Source organism: Tinamus guttatus, unplaced genomic scaffold (assembly GCF_059628265.1).
Source record: "Tinamus guttatus ecotype Peru unplaced genomic scaffold, ASM5962826v1 Tinamus_guttatus_pri_ptg000004l, whole genome shotgun sequence".
Classification (NCBI taxonomy): Eukaryota; Metazoa; Chordata; class Aves; order Tinamiformes; family Tinamidae; genus Tinamus; species Tinamus guttatus.
Genome location: NW_028288538.1, coordinates 7,774,632 through 7,796,276, shown reverse-complemented (window position 1 = coordinate 7,796,276; position 21,645 = coordinate 7,774,632). Strand labels below are relative to the sequence as shown.

The window sequence follows — 21,645 nt, the reverse complement described above, 5'->3', positions numbered from 1 at the left end:
CAGTCCCCTGGTAGGGTACACAGCTGATGCAAAACTGATGCTACACTTGATCTTAGCTGAGAGGCCATTAAAAAGAAATCAGAAGAGACCAGCTAAAAGCAATTTATGGGGTTACAAAATGATGTATTACATGCACCATGGCTCCAAGTTTGCAGTAATTTAGGCTGGTATTGATTGAGGAGAGACTGGGGCATATTCCACCACCTTTTTAATTTCAGTCTGATTTGGCCACCGCTTGCAGGTCAGCAGGCAATTTGATGAGACAAAAACAAACCAAGCATTATAGCAGGCTAAATCATCCACTTTTAGAAGTACCTTGTAAATAACTTTTAAGGCCAAACAAGGAGAATGAAAGAACTGGCTATTAAGGAAATCAAGACTGAAGTTCCAGGCTGAGAAAATATGGTTCCATAGCACAGTTAAGAAAGAATATAATTCATTGGTACCATCATTGTCTGCTTTTATTTTCCCAAACAAGCACGAGGTCTTTTTCCTCATGTTATGGTGATAATTCTGACTCAGTACGAACTGATTAGATACCAAAGTAAAGCCAAAATATACATGCACACTTACAAAGGCCTCTAATCATATCACTACAGCCATGGGTGGATGACTTTGTAGTGCTCCAGATTATCTGAATCATTTAGTAGTGCAGGATTGTCTCTGCGCCCTGAGGAAAGGCCCAGACCATAAATTTGAGTGTAAATCTCCATATAGTAATACCTGGGATGATTTTCTCCTGGAGGTAATGATTACAAAACATACTGGTGCATGACAGGTGCTAGCAAATAGTGGAAACCCATCATTACTTGAGGTGGGGGAAAGCAATTTGCCCAACAGCTCATGTCAGTGAAGAAGGAGTGCTGGAGATTCAGGAAGCAAAGCACACACAGAGGAAGCAGAAGGGAAGAGGCAGCTTAATTTTGTTCTCAGTCCCCTTGATTCTGGGATTAAAACAGTCCCCACACCACAAAGATGGATTAAAGTGCATGAAGTCATAGTCCTCTGTCAGGAAACTGCCCTATATAGAGAAATACTCAAAAAAAAAAAAAAAAAAAAAAAAAAACAGAGCTATGGAGTTGAGAAGGGACACAGTAAAAATGGGGAATCATCTCAGGCCAAGCAATGTATGTGACTGCCAACTGCCCTCAGTGTCAGCTACAGCTCTGAGCTCCCCTCTGCTACGTTTTCATATCGATCATGTGCAGGTCACAGGCAAAGGTCCGGGCAAAGAAGATCAATTACCTAGGTTATACCAACCGTCAGGTGTTGGATAAAAATGGATTTTCCAAACTTACTGTGACTATAAACAGCTTGAACTCTGATGTGCACAGGGAAGAGAGACATGTAAAACTCTGATGGGGCTAATTAGCACATTCCTGTACAAAGGCTCTCAGATCTCTAATTGCATGCTCCTCTCAGTCTTCTAACATTGCACTTATAGACTGTTTTCTGCATTCTGCAGGTAAAGGGAGATATGACCTTGTACTCTGACACATGCTGGCAGAGCTGGAGATGTGACGTTCAAGTTTGCAGAAGCTCAGGAGGCAACAGACAGGGGAGCATTTGGATCTCCCCCCTCATTTCTCACATGCCTGCTCCATATGTGTGTTCAGGGATGGATTCAGTGCGAACACATCCTGTGCTGCTCAGCGAAGGAAAACTTCCTGCATTTCCTCCAAAATGAGCAACTGTTAATGAGCTAGTTCTTCATTTCTAGCTAACGGGCCATTTGATTAAATGGCACGCCAGGCAAGATGAGTTCCCGCAGAAGTTTTGGCTCATAATAAAATCAAGTTGATGACACAAGAGTGGAGTGGGGGATGATAGTATCTCCTTCCAGGATGATAGTATCTCCTTCCATGGACCTGTGGAAAATGATACCTTGCTCCCAAATACACACGTGTGTTTGGAAGCCCAGCAGGGCCAGTGCTGCCAGACTCTCACATCTAGCAGGCAAACTGCAGGACTCAGCTGCTGGGGAACCTGATTCCACCCTTCTAATAAGGAGTTGTACAATCAAATGAAACCACCCGAGCATCTTGTTGCTTTGTTTCAACTCCAAAAGTCAAAGACCTCAAAAGTTATTGGCCATTTTAATTGAAACTAGCTTTGAGATACAGAGCGACCTACAATGGTTATGGCTCATTCCAGATAATGTTGTAATAACCCTCTCTCATATTAAATATAGCAGCAATATTGTTCACCAGAGATGAGGACATTAGCACAGATAATCTGCCTTGCTGTGATGGGGAGGGTGCTACAGACGAGAGAGGATCCTGCATAATTGCACAAAAGGTACTTGTTTCATGAGAAGAGTCTATCCTGCAGCTCTGTGACTCCTGCAGCAGGTTACCAGGAAGATTCCCAAGCATCCACAGCTTTAGTTCCAAAACCTCCCTTATTCTCCCATCAAAGCAGTGCCAGTAGGAGGGAGTTTCCAAATTTCTGGTCCATCTGGGTGCTGGTTGCATCATCTTCCGATAATCCCATAAACATGAACCATGTGTCACCAAATTCTGCTGAGCCGGGCAGCAGTGGTGCATGTCACCAGCACTGGGAAGGCTGTGAACTTCCCCATCAGGGAAGGCTGCAGGTGGAGCAGAGCAGATGTGTCCGCTAGTTCTTCTTTGGTTTTCTGATTCCAGACCCTTGGCCCTGCTCAAACCACTGCAGCAAATGCAGGGCTCAGTTTGAGATTCACCCACCTTATAGTTTGTGGAGGCCAATCATCATAATCACTGATCCACAGCACTTTGACGATGCCACTAGAACAGAAAGGCTTTCATTGGAAGCCCATGAGGTTCTGCCTTGGCCCGAAGAGCTCTGGGCCAGTGTGTTGCCAAGAGACAGTGGAGTGGAGCAGACTCATGGTCTGAAGCCATAAAGCTCAATGGCTAGGGAAGTGCTCTGCAAATGTCCCTCTGGCAAACCTCAACTTCTGCTTGCTTGTGTGGCTGTGGGCAACTAAAGTTCCCTTCTATTAAGTGAGAAGTGTTTGTTCTGAAATTTAAATCCACTGCACTCAAGGAGGCCACATTAGGAAAGAGCTGGACCTAGGAAAATGCATTTCATGCTCTTCAGTGCACTCAAACTGTCCAAATCAGACGGCCCTTGCATTATTATCCCAGCACAGTTTTATTGCATGCTGAGGCAATGGAAATTTAGTTGTCAGCAAGCCACCAGTGAATGAGACACACAGCTTCAACATATTTTCTAGGCCAATACCTTAAGCCAATATGAAAAGTCTTAGAAGTCTCTAATTTGAGCAAGGCCTGTTGGGGCCAGTGAAAATAATGTTTGAAGGAATTCCAGTTGAGTTCCCCAATGTAAAGAAATCCAAGATCAATCACTCCTTCCAAAAATCCCTCTACTCTATCCTGAAACACTGAGCATGCATATGGAGCTAGCCAAGACAAGCTTTGTTTGAAAGACTGTCACCATGGAAGAAAAATTATCAAGATACATTTCGATGTATCTTGATATGTTTCATACTTTGGAAGAAAAACAAAAACATAAAATAAATACTGCTTCCTTGGAATTCTTATTCTTTCACTTGATCCCTTTGATTAGGATACGAAAGAAAATGAAACGTATTGGGCTTGCATTCAAAATTTGAAGATATCTTTACACGTTTTTTTCAGACTTCTTGTGGAGATGCTCACTTTTCCATCAGGTTTACTTACTTATCTAACCATCAGCTCTTGCTAACTTGAAACTCCTCTCATATGAAATGCATTTACTTCAGTGGGCATTCTGCTCAGAAACAGTTCATCCTTTGGAAAATGTTATTGCTGGAAGGCTACATGAGCCCACAACTGAAGTTAGAAGATGCATTTAAATTTTCTAAAAATGCTTTAAGAATTCATAACAGTGTTTGATCTAATATATAGGTTTTTGAGCTGCAAGAACTAAAAACAATAATCGGCCAATCTTTTGCCAACGATTCATTGTATTTCAGTACACATCTTTTGTGTCTATTCTTCTACCCCAGTGCCTTGCTAATATGTCATAGCTGCAGGATGCCATCTCTAAAAGAGGAAGAAAGTTTTTAACAGTTGCTCTGTGCCTAAAGAATGAAAGCAAATTTGAAGTTATATGGGAAAACAGTTGTCACCATAATGATAATCAAACTGCAAACTATATTAGCATTTTTCCTCAGGAAGCTACAGAATGAGGGAATAAGATGCATGTGTCTTTCAACAAAATAATTATGTTGTAATGAGTCTGCCCTAATGTATTCAGTAGAAGAAACTGTTGTTAAGATTGACTTAAATGAAAGTGCACAAGCAGAATGGGTAGCCTAAATGAGTTAGGCTTCGCATTTCCCTCCCAAATCGATCAGGTCGGAACCAGCACCGTCATAGGCACATCTATGGGTGAAAATCCAGATGAAGATGCAATGTGAGTTTTCAAGAGGTGGAATATATACACAGGAAAGCTTTTGATTTAGACTCATTTTGTAGAGAAAATGTGCAATTCTCTCTCTGTTCACTTGGGTTCCTACAAATAAATAACCTCAGTCCCTCTGATCCCTAAGGAACAGTGATTTTCAATGTGATTTACAACAGTGGTAATGCGCACTGAAGAAAAATACAATCCCTGATTGAAGTGATCACAGCACAGCAAAATAACCCTGAGCTTCTTTCTTTTATCGCTCACACCAGCTCTACCCTTTGCTACTCCACTCAACAGCACCAGGCTTGATTTGACCATCCATAAGGGAACTTGTCTGCAATGCTGATCAACACAGTTTAGCCCTTACAGATATCCATGCCAAGGTACCTTCTAGTACCACTTTTAGTAGAAAATACTTCTAAGAAAATGATTTGTTGAAATATGAGCTTCCACAGAGACAGCACCAGAAGAGGAAAAAAATATACCATAATAAGTACCGAAGTACCCTCTGACCTACTCACTGTGCAGAAATTCTATGAAGGGCGAGAGCTACTGAAGTGGCAGATCTGTGTAATCCTGCCGAATCCACCATCTCTGCTGCACTCTTTGCCAGCAGCTTGTCAAATAATTAAATTAAAAATCCATATGTGGCAAAAGCTACTGGTAGCAGAATTCCTACCTGGGCCACCGCGAATCTCTTGGTCTCTCTGTCCTGTCCCCGGTCCTGGTGCCTCTCTGTACCATGCCAGGAGTCTCCTTTTTCCTGCACCACACCAACAATATGCTACAGCCTTCATGGAGGCTCACAAGATGCAAATGTAGAGGGTATAGGGAAGGCTTCAGGAACACAGACTTCTAGAAATTTGGAAACAGTAAGTGTAGGCTAGAAAAATCTCAAGAGTTCTCCCCACATTAAGTGAATCTCCCTGGCTAAGGCAGCATCTATTCTATGTCTTTCCTAGATGCTTGATCCTGATGTATCCTGATGTTAATCAAGGCTACTTCCATGGATGGAGACTTCATGGCTCTCAAGAGAACTATACAAATGCTTCCTCATAACCACCACAAGTTTTCCCCTCTTTCCTAACCTATACCTCCTATGCTACAGTTTAGATCCACTACTTCGCCTTCTCCATCATGATGACTACAAGCTTCTTGGTACCCCATGTTTTCCTTGCACACATATATAACTTAAAAACCCCTACACTGAACCAGGCCTTTATTTGGTAGGCTCTTGTACCTCCCAGACAAAGATCTAGCAAGCTCCAATGACTGGAAGCTGGAACTTGGCTTATTCAGGTTAGAAACAGAGCGCAGATTTGAATACCACAAGTATTTCAGCATCTGGAACAATTTACCACAGGCTGTGATGGAATGCGACAGGCAGTTTAAATCAGGATACTGAATATTTCTAGAAGACCACTGTTTTGAAAAGGATTAATACAGAAACATCCTCTACTGTGTGTGTGTTCTGCAATATTGTGCTGTACTACACTCTAATAGGTAGTAAGGTCAGGATTGTAACCTGGCAAGTTCTTCTTCCTTGCCTAATTATTGTTTCTTCCTCATAGCTCAGCGTGGGGTTTTCTCCTACACAGCACTTCATTTCCTGTGTAAAGCCCCTCCACACACACTCATCCCCTCTCTCCCAACCCAAGGGCAATGCTAGTTAGACCCTTCACACCCAGGAGAATTGTCGCTTGCTCGGCTGGGCTGACACAGACTTCCTAACATCTGTTCATCCGAGCTGTTTGGCCTGACCAGCTCAACTCCAGACAAGCGTTTCACACTTGGCAGCCCAAGCCCAATTTGCCATTCAGATACTGTAGGTTACCTCCTGCACAGTCAGCCCTGCAGTGACATGAGTCATCCCCCTTCCCCTCCTCTCGAAGCGCGGCTCCCCCGGGGCTGAGGCGATGCCTGTCGCTGCACGGAGGTGTGCGGGTGTGAAGGTCTGGCTCTCGCAATGACGAGTCCTCCCCTGCTGCACTGCCAGTCTGCAGGGCTACAGCACAGCCCTGCAGCTTGGCCTCTGAAGCCTGTAGTTTTCACAGGCAAAGTCCTGCTGCCTTCAGCTATGCAGAGGGCCCGAAAACCCACATGGCAATAGCCAAAACACAAACAGCATTACACTAGTAATGATGCAAATCTCTCAGGTCTGATGATCTAAGGCTTCATCATTAAGTCTGAAGTAATTTCTCTCTATATTTTGGCCTCAAAGACATGGCCAATGTCAGGTTCCAGACAGAGCAACACCAAGAACACGGACAAACTCATATGGGTTTGCAGAAATTCAACTTAAACTCGACTGAAACGTCTGGCACAAGCATTAGCTTGTAGAGTGTATCTTAGTGAACAGTGCAACTTCTCAGCAATAGCTGACCCAAGGGAGAAGAAACTGCAGTCTGGTACAAGGAACTGGCTTCACAGGTAATGAGATGACACTACATTGGACAGTGAGAGTTTGAGTGGAGCCATTAGAAATGCATGTAGTCCCTGGTTCCCATAAATATAGATACAAGCCTGTTCTCAGGGACAACCTTTAGAATACAACATGGGGGGAAACATGGCCACGGGTTGCCCCTGTGTGCCAAACAGAACAAGCATGACCATCCTGCCCTGGTCACCACTGTGTCTCCCTTAGTGCCTTCCAGTGACATTACATGGACCAAACAGGACAGGTCTTTGTGAAGTCCTCCTCAGGATGGCTGCAAAATGTATGTAGCAAGACACTGTGGATATGGCTGTCCCAAGGCAGGCAATGCAGAGGCAAGGAGTGCAGCCCACGTTTCTCCTGTTCAAAGGATCATATTCCTTCCAGCAGTAAGATTATGGCTTACTCAAACAGCCTTAACCTTTGCTGGCCCTCAGTAGGAGAATATTATCAGATCAGCTTCTGACTTCCCCTACTTCCAAAGCACAAGCAAGCACACAAAGAGGTAGGATGACATTTGGCTTCTTGTAAAGAACAGCAGATAATTTAGTGAGATTAAAAACCAGCCTCCTCTCCCACAGAAACCATCTCTGCATGGCTGGGCAGTAACCTGCCTCCACAGAAATGACGCTGCTCGAGCGCCTCTCTGTGGACTTTTGATCTCCTGTTCCCGCATTCACACAATCCTTTTGATTTCACCACTTTTTTCCTTTTGTTCCTCTCAATCACAAAGCCAAATTGCTCTTATCATATCCAGGTAGCACCTCTGAGTTCACTGAACTTGTCACTGAGCCAGAACTTGGCCCAGCTGAAACCAACAGTTTCATCCTTTGATAGTGATATTATGATACCTCTCAATACCTCTCTATAATTTCCAGGAGAATTAGCTCAAATTGGCTCAGGCTTATGGCTGCCTAGGGCTCACTGAGTGACTGGGAAGGAAAAAATATCTGGAAAGGGTATCCTCTTTGGAATAAGCAATCAGGTGCCTCTGATCTTCCCCAGAAAGGGCTGTGAAGATCAGTGCACAGCTCCATCACCAATGCACATGTCAACATGCAGATCATACCAATTTTTTTCTGCAGCCCTTCAAAGAAGCAAGAGACAAATAAATGGTCCTCTGCTAAAGTCACGAGTAAAAACTAAGGCTCTTCATCAGTCTCCTGCAGCTGCCTGTTGTTTTCCTTTCCCCCTGGAGCCTGCCAGCTTCTGGTTATCTTGGCCAAGCACGTGATTAGCGTTTTACAGCAAATTCAAACTGCAAACAAACAAGAGCATCTTGAGACAAAGACACAAACTGGTGGATCACACAGTACATCCAGCCGCTCCAGCAGTTAGATCATCTCCATCTTTGGAGATATTCAAAAGCTGTCTAGACACGGTCCTGAGCAACCCGCTCTTAGTAGCCTTGCTTGAGCGGGGGGAGCTGGACTAGGTGATCTCCAAAGGTCCCCTCCAGCCCATGCTGTGATTCTGTGAGCAGATCCTGTCCTGCCTCTTCTTCAGTTGCTAGCCAAGCACTACTCCTTTCCTGGATGGAAAGCAGATAGGCCAAGACCAAAGTACATAAATCTCCCAGACCTTTACGTTTAGACAAACAACAAGGATTATAGCAATTGCTGTTCGAGGGGATGTATATTTGTTATGCTGTCTCTCTACAGCATGGGAAGCAATGCAGGAAGAGGAAATCCTCCCCAGAGTAATCCCTTGTGTCCACTTATGGCAGAAGAACCATTTTTCCCCAAATCACCACAGCTAGTGTTAAACTGGGTGGCCCAGTTTAAACAGGCATTAAAGGTGGCTTGAGCTACCAGCCTGATTTGATGCTGAAGCAGATGGTAAGTGCTCATACAACTTGCTATTAATGTACAGAACAATTAGATGAGCTATGGAGTTGTAATCTTTGGCAGATGGAAAGTGATAGCACAGAGGGCTTTGCCATGGTCCACAGAGCCTTCGCAAAGTGGAAGGGTTTGCATTCAAATAGCCTGTGCGTCTCCAGAGCAAATCCCAGCATCCTGAAACTATGAAACAAGTGTAATGCTTTTCTCATTTCCTGTCTCTAGAACAGACTAGGCTGCCTTCACTTTCCAGAAAATGAGCTGAGACATCTCATTAAACCTCAATCCAGAACAAGGCAATTTCCTATGGAAAAAAAAAATGGAATGGGACATTGGCATAGGAGAGTCTACACAGCTCAAATGGCGCTGAGTGCCTGCACTCCATAGTGATGGCTGGCTGCACTCTTGGCAGGGCTCATCGGCAACAGAACCGAGACAGGCACAGCCCACCCTCGCACACAGATGGGAGCAGTCAACCCCAGTTCAGGGGCATTGTATTCAGTTCTTGTTTGACATGGGTGCTTGGTCTCATATTGCCCCTGCCTGTTACTTTGTCTGTGGTGTCTGTAGATTTTTGGCCTTTTACCATTGTGCTTGTGGACTGCCTTCCATTCAACACAGCTCATTTACTTCTCTGGGCACCAAAGCTTCTGCCCAGCTCCTTGGTGATGTAAATATTTGGCTCTGACACTGGTTCTAACCTCATCTTAATCAGTAAAACCAACCACTGTGCTATAATCCCTACGTAGTCTTGCCCCAAAGTTGTGAAGCTGAAGAACAAGCTGGATGGATCATGACACTTTGCAGCATCACTGCTGCTTGACCTTGCTATGCTCTGGATGATGCCAGCCACACTGCTGACTTGCTGCCTGGTTTAAAAGGACTAGGTCCCTTGCTAATGTTGCTGCCTGTCCATTTGGGTCAAAGCAGAAGATGATGCACCCTAGTGAAATGCAAAGGCAAAGTCAGAGCATCCACCTCTGGTGAAATGTCAGTCCTGTGACGTGCAGGAAACACATGCACTAGACAAAAAACTTTATTGAGAAGGGACATTTTAATACATCATGTTGTTCTGATGCTCCAGATCTTTGGGAAGACTCAAAAATCCATTGTAAATCCTTAAACCACAGAAGTTTTGGGACTGCCACCTTGGTAAGAGGCCTCTCCTACCTCAAAACTGTCCTGTATATTGTGGTGTCTCTGATGAGGAAGAGCTGATCCCTGCTGGAACAAGCTGAGGGTTAGCTAAGAAACATAGGGCACAGATCCTATTGCAGAACAGCAGGTATGAGTAGCAGGCAGGGAGCTGGCTGCCAGATGACAAGTTGCTCTAGGCTGGAAAGCAGCAGGACTTACACAGAGCTGGTGTTCAGATGTCAATCCTGGGCTACTGGTCTTCAGGACTGTAAAAACAAAGAGCCTACCCTTCAGATGCAAGGCTGACTGACTGTGGTTTCTACTGTCCCCTCACTTTTTCTTTCTTTCTCCCTCTCTCTCTTTTTGTCCATGGCAGCTGCATGTGCTTGAAGTCGGCTCCAGCACTCAGGCATCTGCTCCCCGAGTCCCTGCAGGCTCTGCTGCCTAACAAGAGGAAGAAGAAGGGGTTAAAACAGTCTCTCCCACTGCCTCTGCTATCCCCCTTAAACTCAAGCACACTAGCTTGGCTCCCCAAGGGCCCCTGGGCCTCAGTGTAAATTAAGCAGTTCTGATTTCTTGTGTCTGAAAGGCCCAGCAATTAATTCCATGCTACTCAGCACTAATGTGCTCTTGCCAGTGGTAACCTCCATACTTTTCCTTGCCTGCTAGTCCCTTTAGGCCCAGGCCTCACTGCTGATGTGTGGTCAGAAGCAGGGTACATGCTATAGATTGCTAGCAACTCCTTTCTCTGGCTTTAGCTCTCAGTACCCAGGAAGCAAATTAATTCTGGAGGTGAAGTCTCCGGTTGCTGTTATGGGGTTGACAACAGTCTCCTCTTCAGTTTTATGAGAAGGAAGGACAGAATGCAAATAACAAAACTTTTCTGCCCTTAAGTAGCCAGCACCACAGGGTTGGCCCTAGAAGCAAGGAGTTGGAGAAGACTGGAAGGTAATACAACACTTTGGTCATGCCTGCACCTACCTGCCCCACTTCAAATCAGAGAACTAAAGCCTGAGGATAAGACTGAACAGAATGTCACTGGCATGATTCTGGCTTCAGGTTCACAAAAGAAAATTCAAGGGAAAAGTCACTCAATAACAGATGCCACATTGCCATCTAGTGACAGCATGAACTCAGAGCATCAGCTAGGAACAGATCGCATTGCAAGCTCAGCAGGAGAGTGCCAGGAGCCTTCTAAAGTGGAGAAATCATCAGCACAAGTGTACTTGCAAACCAAGCAAATCCATTAATGCAGAGGAGGAACAAGGTGCAAAGAGATCCCAGCTCCCTCTGTCTATAGGCCCAAAAGAAAGGCAGGCACTTAAGGCGAGATCCAGCCTTACCCAAACATACATATCTGTGTCAGTGCATAGAAGAGCCTAGGGCTCTACGGCGAGACCTTGTATGGACCTGAGCAACATCTCAGCTGCAACTATCCTGATGCACCAGCAGGAGAGTCTTACCAATCATGAAAGAAAATATTACATCTCTCCATCCATGGCAGGTCTTGTAAGGGTTTATCAGGCAAATCTGGTTCCTTTGGAAAAGAGTCCTTCAGCAGGTAGGAGTTGAAGTCAAAAAAGAAGATGGAGCTGTGACTTGCTGTGCTCTGTGCCAATACATCTGCCTGCTGCTTATCTCCTGAACAGAAGAGACAAGAATAGTGGGCTATTTCATCAGGACTCATCCAATGAGAAGAGCAATCAAGGATCAGTGTTGAACCCAATGACCATATACCCAAAATTGTTTCAAGTTCACCAGTAGTAAAAAGAGTAATCCCCAAGATGAGTTCCCAGCCCTGCTCTGTGTGAATCCTGTCTTGACTGAGGGTGATTGGCGGTTCCCTGGAGATTACACCAGGGCTGTGAGCAGAAACATAGCAATGCATCGAGACTAATCAGGCCTGAACAGTTCCTGTAAGCTCCCAATTAACTCACCAGTCCCGCTGCACGAGCTGATGCTTCCCCTTGCTAGAACTTTGCCAGAAATACAGCCCAGTCCCCTCTGCGCTCTCACTGCCTCTTGTCTGCAAGTCCCACTTTGCATCTGACTACCCACCTCGAAGGATGAGGCACTGATCTGCAGGATCCATGGTGAACACTGGTTGCCAGGGGCATGCTACAGCATGAGAAGGTGGGGTATTGAAGTAGCAAACAATATGTGATGTGGCAGTGTCCATCAGGGACACTGTGCCATCCCAGGAGAAGACCAGGGTCTGAAACAGCAAGATGACACTGAGAGAGAGGGGTATAAGAAGGGTGAACAGCATTTCCGCAAAAGGGCAGGGAATGGCATCTAGGATTTGATGTCCCTGATTGTCATGTTGTTTCCTTTGCCTGCTCTGTAGTTGTAGGGCCATAGAAGATCAAGAACAGGCTGGGCAGGGAACTTGAATTGCTGCAGTTTGGGATTAGGATTGGGATGGGCAAGATACAGTTGAACTAATCTCAGGCTTCTGCACTGGCTGCCTCTTGCAAGGAGGTTTTAAGTCCTTTTCGTCCCATGCCAGAAAACCTTTTTTTTTTTTTTTTTTTTTTTTTTTTTTTTTACAGTTCAGCTGTACTTCTGCTCTTAAGGGAGGCTGGCAGCAATACCCACTGTGCTGGGGAAGGCCAGGATAGGTGCCACTGTGCTGATGGCAAGCTTGGGATCTTCAGGCCTGTGAAAGAGATCCAAGTTAATGGTACTGTGCAAGTGAATGGATCTGTTTTTGAGGGCTCCCCCTCAAAGCAGAGATCCCCAAAGCTTGTCCTTGTGCATAACTGTCTAGGAAGTAGATAGGAGGTGCAAATCCCCTGCCTACCACAGAAGAATAAAGCCATAGTTCCCAGAGCAGCAGATTCCTCAGCACTGCCCCTCCTCACAGCAAGGGGATGAATGAAAAGAAATTTGAAGGAAAGATGGCAGATGAAGGAAAGACTTGCAGGTGCCAGCTATTCTGTCAGGAAGAGAAGAGAGAAAAGAGATGTCCTGGGTAGCTGGCAGGGGTCCAGGCCAGTGGTATGAGTCTGTGTCCTAATGCAAAGGAGTACTCAGGAACACCCTTAATTTTGGCCCCACCATTAGATTTCAGCACTAGGACTAACCAACCAATAGTAAAGTCACATATGTTGCTGCATGGCAGAGATATCTGGGCTATGACAGCAGGAGAGCTCTCCATCCCACGGAGATGTGGGGCTCCTTGCTGATCCTGACCACTGCATCACACAGTGTCTTTGGCTGGAGTGAGAGATCCAGCCTCACCTGGCTGCCAGGCACGTGATGCTGGACTTCCCAGCCCGGGGAGCTTTCACCAAGTAGAGAGACCCATCTGTACACAGCACGAGAAGCTGCACAACAGGATAGGCAGGATCCGTGCCAGGGTAAGGTGCCTGGGGTCTGGAAAGGTCACTGGCAGCTCCAGCACTCCGCAGGAAGTGCATACTGCGGATGACATGTTCATCTAGAAGGGCAGTCACAGTCAATGGGTATCCTGAAGAGGCAGAAGAAAGAATAATAAAGCAATAAATAAAACAAGGCAAAAGTTTGAGAAGAAAAGAATGGGAAACTTATTCAAGAAAAGCTTCACCAGAGGAGGTGGCACTCTTATAGGCTTGACCAGGACCCAGGAAGGTCCATCATTTTGCCTGCACCTCTGGCTACAGTGCAGTAAGAAGCCTCCTCAGGTTCCTTTCAGGAGCCTTAGGGGATTTGATTTGGTCTACAGTGTGCTGACGGAAAGGGAAGATTCTTCCGACAGGAGAATCCCTGCAAGAGTCAGGTGAAACTAGCATTGATGGAAGCCTAGATTGTATCCTGGTCAGCCTGGACTGATTTTATGTCAAAGAGGACCTGAGGCTGCAGTTGGAAAGAAGCAACTGTCCCACAATCTCAGGGCAAAGATGGGAGTCAGTCCTCACTACTGCAGTTCACAGGTCCTGCACTGCTATGGATGGGAATAGTTCTGCTGGAGCTAGTACAATTGTGTTGCCATGATGGCAACAGCTGTCCAAGCCTCCTGTTAACAAATAAGTCTGAAGACTTGGAAGATTTGTTTGTAAACTCATTTGCAATCTCCCTTTCGCACGCACTCATAGCCTCAAACTCCCAGGGAGTAGAATAGTCCATGGTGATCCCAATGGACAGGACCAAAACGCAAGCTCACCTAGGTGTTGATCCCAAATAGTTATTGCTGCATCTTCACATGCCAGTGCCAGGTACCTGCAGCAGGAGCTGACAGCTGAGCATGCAATTGGAGCTGCACATGGCCACACAACTTCAGGCTTCGGATCAACATCTAAACAGCAGGACAGAAGAAGGCTGGACTAGGAAGACAGTGTTCTCTGGGGTCTCCTGCCAGGCTGGCTTCATTAGAGATAGTGCCAGCACAAAAAGCATGGAGCTAGAATACGAGCCTAACCCACAAGACACAGGGCACCTCTCTTCCCTGATTACTTGAATCATGGAGATTTGGTTGAGTGACAATTATTGGCTTCTGAACATCCCCACAGAGTCTCCTGCTAGGGAAAGCAGGACTGCACCTACACAATTAAACTTGTGGACAACCCCTTCCAGCCTCTGCACTGTATCTACTTAAGGTAATAACCTCCTCTAGTCTGGGCCTGGTTCCCTTCCCTCCCACCAGGTTGTAGGCACTGCGTTGCAGTGAATGACTGAATTCAAAAGTTAGGGAAAATTCACAAAAGTCTGCTGGGGAAAAAGGAGGACTCCCCTCCTATACACACAGCTAGGAAAAGGGCAAATTAACAGTGCTGGGTGCTGCTGGGTGAGACCTTTGTGAGCAGTTGGGAATTTCCCCTGACACACTTGTTAATGTGAAAGCCTCTGGTCACAAGTTTGGAAAAACAGCCTTGTTTGGTTCCTTTTGCTTACCCACTTTCTCCTTGAATGAACGGCTAAGCAAATATAAGCAGAGATTGTGACTTCCATCCCAGTGCACACTGATGCCAGCTGGTACAGCTGAAGATAGGGAGAGCGTGACCAGAAAAAAAAAAAAAAAAAAAAAAAAGAGATCAGGGGACAAGAGGCAATCCAGCAACTCCAAAAGACCATTAGGAAATAATGGGAGGAGACCTCAGCATTTGGCAGCTCTCAAGGTTCATCTGACAAGACCTATCTGACCTTTGCTCACACAGAGCCGAAAATACGAACAATTCCCCCCTTGTTAGTGACTTCTTCCTTGCCTGTGTGCTCCCTCCTCTTTTTACTATGAGATTAAGTCTGACTGCACACCAGTGACTGACTCGTGTGAGGGCTGGCATTTTTATCCAGGCTTTCATCCTTGAGGATAGAATTTATTTAAGTCAAACCAAGCAAGAGCCATTAAGATCTAACTGAAGCTCAGTGCCATGCAGCAGTGAGTTCCATGGGTTAACATCTTCTTGCTATCCATTTGGATTACCTGGCTGTAGTTTTATTTCAGGTCCCACCCGGAGGATCCGGCTAGGCAGAAGAAAATGAAAGGTAGCATGCCTGAAATGGGAAACGAGAAATATATGCAAAAGAAAAGCCTTAATAACTAGACAGCACAGCAGCAGAACCTGGAATGGCTCTGGCCCTGCTTTGGAGTCTTGGGATGAAGGAGGGAGACCTAAGTCAGAGGCCTGTACCTACACTTGCAAAGTGCCCTGAATACACATCTCATGAACTAAAATGCTGCTTGGGACTCCCACTCACCTGGAGATCTCATCCTTGCTCTCAACCTCAGCCTCCAGGTACTCCTGATAAGTGTTCCGGAAGATTGCTTCCTGCTGCTCCCACTGGGAATCCTTGATCAGGTGATTGTACCCCAAGCCAAACACACTGCCATCATCCACTTTCATCAAGGCATCCAAAGGGCTTTTAAAGTTGCTTCCTGGATTGAGAACACAAATGAAAGAGGCACAGCCTAGGGAGAAGCAGACATCACAGAGACACAGGACAGCCCAGAAGCACTTCTACCATCCTAACTTCAGGATTGCATTTTCATGAAAAGGGCCACATTTCACCTTCCTGCTAAGGCTCATTCTAATTAAGGTTCATTCAGTGAATCTTCTGTACTACCAGCACATTTTCCAGCTATTTGAAGGCAAGGATTAGTGCAAATCACCTCAGGATCTAGCTGACCTTGCCTCTTTGTGGCAATCTCACTGACAGCATCCTCAGCATAAGGTTACTCCCTCCCCATTCTCCTCTCTAAAACTTCAGCTTGTTCCTATGAATCCAGGAGTCAGAGAGAAGGACTGATATTGCTGTCAGACTGCTGGGATCTAGGAAACAAACAGTTTGCTCCCTCTCTGGTGATGATGAAGCTGAAGCTGTATGAAATCCACTTCCAGGCACACTGTAGTGTTTTGTGCTAACAGGGGTGGTATACTGTGCGCTGGCTGAGTAACAAGCAAATCCCACTACAGGATTGTAGGTAACTACAGAGACAGGGCAGGAAAGGGAAGCCTGTTACTGAAACTTTCTATCCTGTTTTATAGACGTAGGGGCCACGATTCCTTTGGAATTCCTCCTAAAGGAGGCTGCAGGGTGAACATCAGGAAACAGACCCTGACCTGTAATAGGTTTTGGTGGCTTGACTTTCATCAGCAACACTGGGAGGCCCGTCCTTATATCAGTTTTGCTTGCAGACAGAAGAGATTCCTGCAATAGAGAGTCAGCCTGAGACCTGGCTTTCCAGTAGCTGTGTTGTGGCCTATGCTGAAAGTTTTCACCTGTCAGAAGTTCCTGAGAATCAAATCTTTCCTGTAGTAGGATGCTCTCATTTACTCAGATGGGGCAATACTGCTGGTAAGGGAGCTGGCAGTTTCAGGGAGAGCAACAGAAATGCTAGCCCTCTTTGAAAAGCCTGTACTGAGAGGCAACGTGTCCCAATAACTGCAGACAACACAAGGTTTGGCTTACACTGCCTAGAAGATACTCGTTTTAGCCTCATTCCTCAAGCCAAAACAGAGGAGCTTGAGGGAGGTCAGTACTTCATACTTGCCAATGCTACAATCCTTTGTGCTCTGCTCCCTCCTTGTGCTCTGCTTCAATCTCCCTGATCTCCTTGAATGTCTCTTGTTGCAGCGCAGGCTTGTATGGGCAGAGGAAGGCTGTAGCCCTGCACCCTTTTGGCAGAAGGGGTGCAAGAAGCAGGATGGGACTCAAAGTTCCAGAGTGCTGTGGATAGTAAGGATTGGAGAAACCTACCCAGGACCTGCACTGGTGTCTCCTCCCCACACTCACACACTGACCCCAGGCAGATGTCATACTAAGCAGAACAGCAAGTCTGAGGAGGAAGAGGCAGGAAAGTGGACACTTCACACAAGCACAGGAGATCAGCAAAGAGGGAAGGCCTCAGTGCGTGTTTGCTCTGGGCCAATTTAAGGAGGATGTGACTGGCACAGACACAGGGCTGAATAGCATCTCCCTCTTAAATTCCCAGGAATGCTTCTGCTGAAGAAAGGAAGAACCGTGAGGCAGATGTTAGAGGGTTAACTGAAGGTGTAAGACAGACACTGCCTGTGTGTTGAGAAATGATCTGGCAGGGTGAAAGTGATGTGGGAGAAGGTTAAGCACTGACTCAGTATTTAAAATTCCTCACATCAGCTCAGGACATTCATTGAGGCCATTTCCCAGCTCTGCAGAATGCTCTCTACACAGCTCCACACTTTTCTGTCACAGAAGCAGAAGAGGGCAGTGGATTAGTTCAAACGGGCTCACTGAGGTGTCCTGCACAAGTGGATTCACCTATAACCCAACAGGCTCCTTTTGGAAATCTAAAATATTAACCCATGTCAGAGACACTGCCAGGACCAGACTCCTGAGTGCTGATATCAGGCCTGATTCTCAATGCTGCTCTTTCACCCTCCAGAACATACCATAGGAAAGAAGACAGAAGCCCATGGGAACCCCCCAGAGATGGCCTCCTCACATGGGGCAATACTGCTGCAAAAGGAGCTGGTAGTTTCAGGGAGGAGCAGCATGAATGCTAGTCTTGGGACCAAAGGAACTTCCTTGGAAAGCTTGTCTTGGGAGAGGCAACATTTCCCAATAACATGAAGCCCTTGTGAAATGAGGGATGGGCGGCTGTAGAAACTGTAGAAATATATGCTATTCCCTCGGGCTAACAGACTTGTTCAGCCTGAATCTTGTTGTCACTGTCTGCAGGAGCAAAGGTTGATGAAAGACCTGCAAGCAAAAGGGTAATAACAGAAAATGGCAGAGTAGGAAACTATTTTGTACCGTAGATCCCTGGCTTGACTTTCTGTCTCTGAAAGCCAACCCTGCTGCAGCTCCTGGGCTATTTTCTCTCTCCTTCAGCCAGGAATCCTTAGGCAATCGGTAGATCTCCAGCCAAGCTTCTGTGCTGCCTGCATTGGGAAACTCTGTTAAGCAACTGGAAATAAGGAGGAAAGGTTTTTCAGGCGAGCAGTTTTTACATCCTCAAGACAGAAACCTGCTTTCATTGAGCCTTCAGGGAGCCTTGGGAACTGCCCAGCTCCAGATTTAGGACCAGTGCTGATCCATACCAGGCCTGCTGGAGAGGACAGGGGGCGGCAGCAGCAACTCTCTAAGATGGAGGAAAGGACTAGGTGGTTGAGGAATAGCAACCCTAGGAACCCAGAACACAGGTAACGTTTTAAAAGCCTTGACTGCTCATCCCTCCACTAAAACACAACAGTTGTCACCCAACACACCATGCTCCTGCACTTGCCTTGCAGCAGGAGTCCTGCATAATCACCTCCCTGGGAAAGCACCACCTCCACACAGGTACTTCGCTTGTTGATATCCTCCTGCCACAGAAAGAGGGCTGGCATCAGAGCAAGGTTACTGATTTAGAGAGCTCCACATCTTTCAACATTTCAGGATGGGTGAAGGCAAGACAGACTGCCAGGAGAACAGGACTAACTATCCCATGTGCAGGGTATAGGCGTAGGAGTAGGGAGATAAGGAAAGTGCTCTGTGCCTAGGGTTTTAAGTTGATCTTGGGTTGGTAGCACTGTCTAGAGGTCAACAATGCTACTCATGCCTTATGGAAGTGTCCCAGAGGTGCTCAGAGGGGCCCTACCTCAGGCTGTCTCTCAAAGGTGCATGGAAGCTTCATGCACGACAGAAAAATGGACAGAAATCAGTGGGAAGTATGGCTTGATGCCATAAAAGTGCAAAGAAAAAGCAGATATCAAAAGAATTTAACACCAGACAAGGCCTTGGAGACTGGGAAAGAGATTTACACTTTATGATTTACACTTACTTTACACTTTTTCATTTACACTTTGCATTCTTAGAGGAAAACCATCAGCTCTGAAAATCACTTTAGTAAATGAAGACTCATTTTACTGGGTCACAAATGATGGTGCTCAGAGATCTTCAGGAGGTGCCTTTGCTGGGAGGTAAATCTAGTTGCCTGCATTCAGAGAGGACTTTGGCAATGACACTTTGGGGTATATGACACTGTCACACTTCCTGTGCTCTCTTGGCTCAGGGAATGGCTCTCTGGTCACGGAGAGCTGCTGCTGCCCACATCAGAGTATTTCTGGAGGGCAATTAGTACTCATCACAGCTGATTACTTAGCAGTTTTTGCCCAGTATCTAAGGAATTAACTCACTACTTACCACCTCATTTAAGTTTTTAATGAATAGGAAGCTGTCCTTGTGAAAGCAGAAGAGCCAAACAAACCCTGCAAGAGAAACACAGATTTAAGCGGCAGCAGAAAGAGATGGTCACCAAGATCTTGGGAGATGGCTGTGACAATAGGTGCAAGAGAGTGAACAGAGCTACATATTTTTGTGGGCTCAAGGAATAATGTTCCCTTGCTTCCAGCACTGAACTTCCACTGCCTTCTTTATGTCAACATTCGCAAACAGCTGGCCATACACATAGATGGATCAGCCAAATTGAAAAGTATTTCCACAAAAAAAAAAGAGATAGCTTTCAGATGAATTATACTAACTTGATGTGTAATAGGATGGTGAAACAAAGAACAAGCAGGAACCTTCGGATACCAACACTTTCTCTCTGGTCCAAGGTATTACTAGAATTTACTGCAGCACAGGTCAGCCGGGCACCCACCCTGCTGCTCCACAGAGAAGGACACCAAACCCACACCCTTCATTAATCCCATGTCCCTAGGGCCACTGTCGTCCTAGAACCTATTATCTAACCTCCTTCTTCATAGAGCTTTCTAAGAAGTCTGTCAGTCAAGCTTACATTCCTCCTGCTAATTTAGTGCTTTTCTGTAAAGTAGCTGCCCCCCAGCGCGTGGGTAGCTGAAGAAAATCCAAGGCAAACTAACCCAGTTCATCCACAGCAAGCAGGGCATGGTGCTCATTCCCTAAGGCCGAGGCACGGATGACACAAATCTCTGTCTTGGCTGTATCCCAAGCACAGACCTGCTTACAGTCAGACACCTGGAAGACAGCCAGACCCATGGACAGTCCAACAAAGACGTATTTTCCAGAGGCTGCAAGGCAGCTGGCTCTTCCTGTCACCTACCAAGAAAAGGAGAAGATGAGTGTACCCCACCAGCAGGGGATATGTCCGTCACACACCTAAACTTTCACCAGCAATAAGCAATGATCTACTCTACAATGGAAAAAAAATTAATAAACCTTCATCAGAAGATCAGTGGGAACAGTGGAAGCAGGTGAATATGTCTCATGCCCCATCACAGAGATTGGTCTGTATCAGGAATGAGAAAGTTTGATCCCACCCCTGCCTTTCTGATCAACAGAAGGGGCTTCAAGGCCCACAAGATGGAAGGTGATACTGAGTTTCCCCAATTTTTAGGCAAATGCAGGATGCTAGCAGACATGCTCTGCCTCCTGGATACCTCTGCAGACAGATGGAGAAGGTCCCCACACACCATCAAAACAGCCCCTTTCTGCTGCCAGGTATCATGGGATCACAAAGCCTGTCCATTTGCATGACACTGGTTAATTACTTTCTCCCCAGCAAACAAGGGTGGAGCCTGGAGAAGAAGAAGGTGAATTTAGCACTGTTTAATATCTACCTCTCTCTTCTCAGAGAGGTGTGATGGATGGGTGGGAAGCAGAACCTGTCAAACAAGCTTGGAAGCTGCAGCCTTTTGAATCAGGTGAGATGTGGCGGATTCTGAGGAAGGTGATGAAGGGAAGGATGTGAAAAACAACTGAATGGTTATTCTCAGGAAAAGCTGCTAAGGTAACTAGCGCTGCCTCTGCTGCAAGGGGCTTTTTACCTGGAATTCAGCTGTGGGGAAGCATTTTGTGGCCTGGACTTTTCGTTTCTGTGCTTCTTGGAGCGCCTCTCTTCTTTCGATGATCTCCATAGCATTCTCAAAAACCAGCATCACCAGTTTCTTGACCATCCTGACAGGCTGCGGCAACGCATCAAACGCTTGATCGGGATCCTGCAGGAAGAAATCTTCCTCATCATCCTTTATCCAGTCTTTTTCTGATGGTGGAGGAATCTCCAGAGGATGCTTCCGGATATACACTGGCATCTTTCTGCCTTCCCAGGCACCAGAGGTGCAGTGATCACAGCAGATGCAGAAGACGAAAGAATCTGGCAATATCTACATTCATGAGGTAAACAAAAAAAGAGGAAAAAAAAAAAAAAAAGCTAGTTAATGATATCTGACAGGGGAGCAGGGCTTCTGTGCAGGCAGTCAGAGCAGGCCTATTTTATAGAGCCCTTTTCTACTTGCTCCAGCGCTTCTGTTGCTCGTGTTTTTATCCAGCTCTGGGAGTATCGCAACACCAATACCTCTGGGCTAAACACCCAGGTGAAAAGGTAAAGGTTTAGGTGTGAGTTTGTATACAAACTCAGGACAAAGTATTTGCAAGTGTGGGCTTGCCCTTCATTAAAATACTTATTCAGCCTGAAAT

The 21,645-nt window shown here is 46.0% G+C and overlaps 1 protein-coding gene across 1 annotated transcript; it reads right to left on the bottom strand.

Moving 5' to 3' along the window:
- Positions 1 to 9,693: 9,693 nt before the first annotated feature.
- Positions 9,694 to 21,260, bottom strand: WDR93 (WD repeat domain 93). Its single transcript, XM_088539704.1, has 15 exons — positions 20,997 to 21,260; positions 20,073 to 20,268; positions 19,393 to 19,457; positions 18,490 to 18,572; positions 18,022 to 18,145; positions 16,350 to 16,437; positions 15,487 to 15,664; positions 15,212 to 15,282; positions 14,683 to 14,769; positions 13,955 to 14,086; positions 13,054 to 13,282; positions 12,409 to 12,469; positions 11,869 to 12,025; positions 11,274 to 11,451; positions 9,694 to 10,254 (listed from the first exon to the last, which is right to left on the bottom strand). Exons 1-15 carry the CDS (start codon positions 21,258 to 21,260, stop codon positions 10,101 to 10,103), a joined length of 2,067 nt encoding a protein of 688 aa, XP_088395830.1. The 3' UTR covers positions 9,694 to 10,100.
- Positions 21,261 to 21,645: the final 385 nt, after the last annotated feature.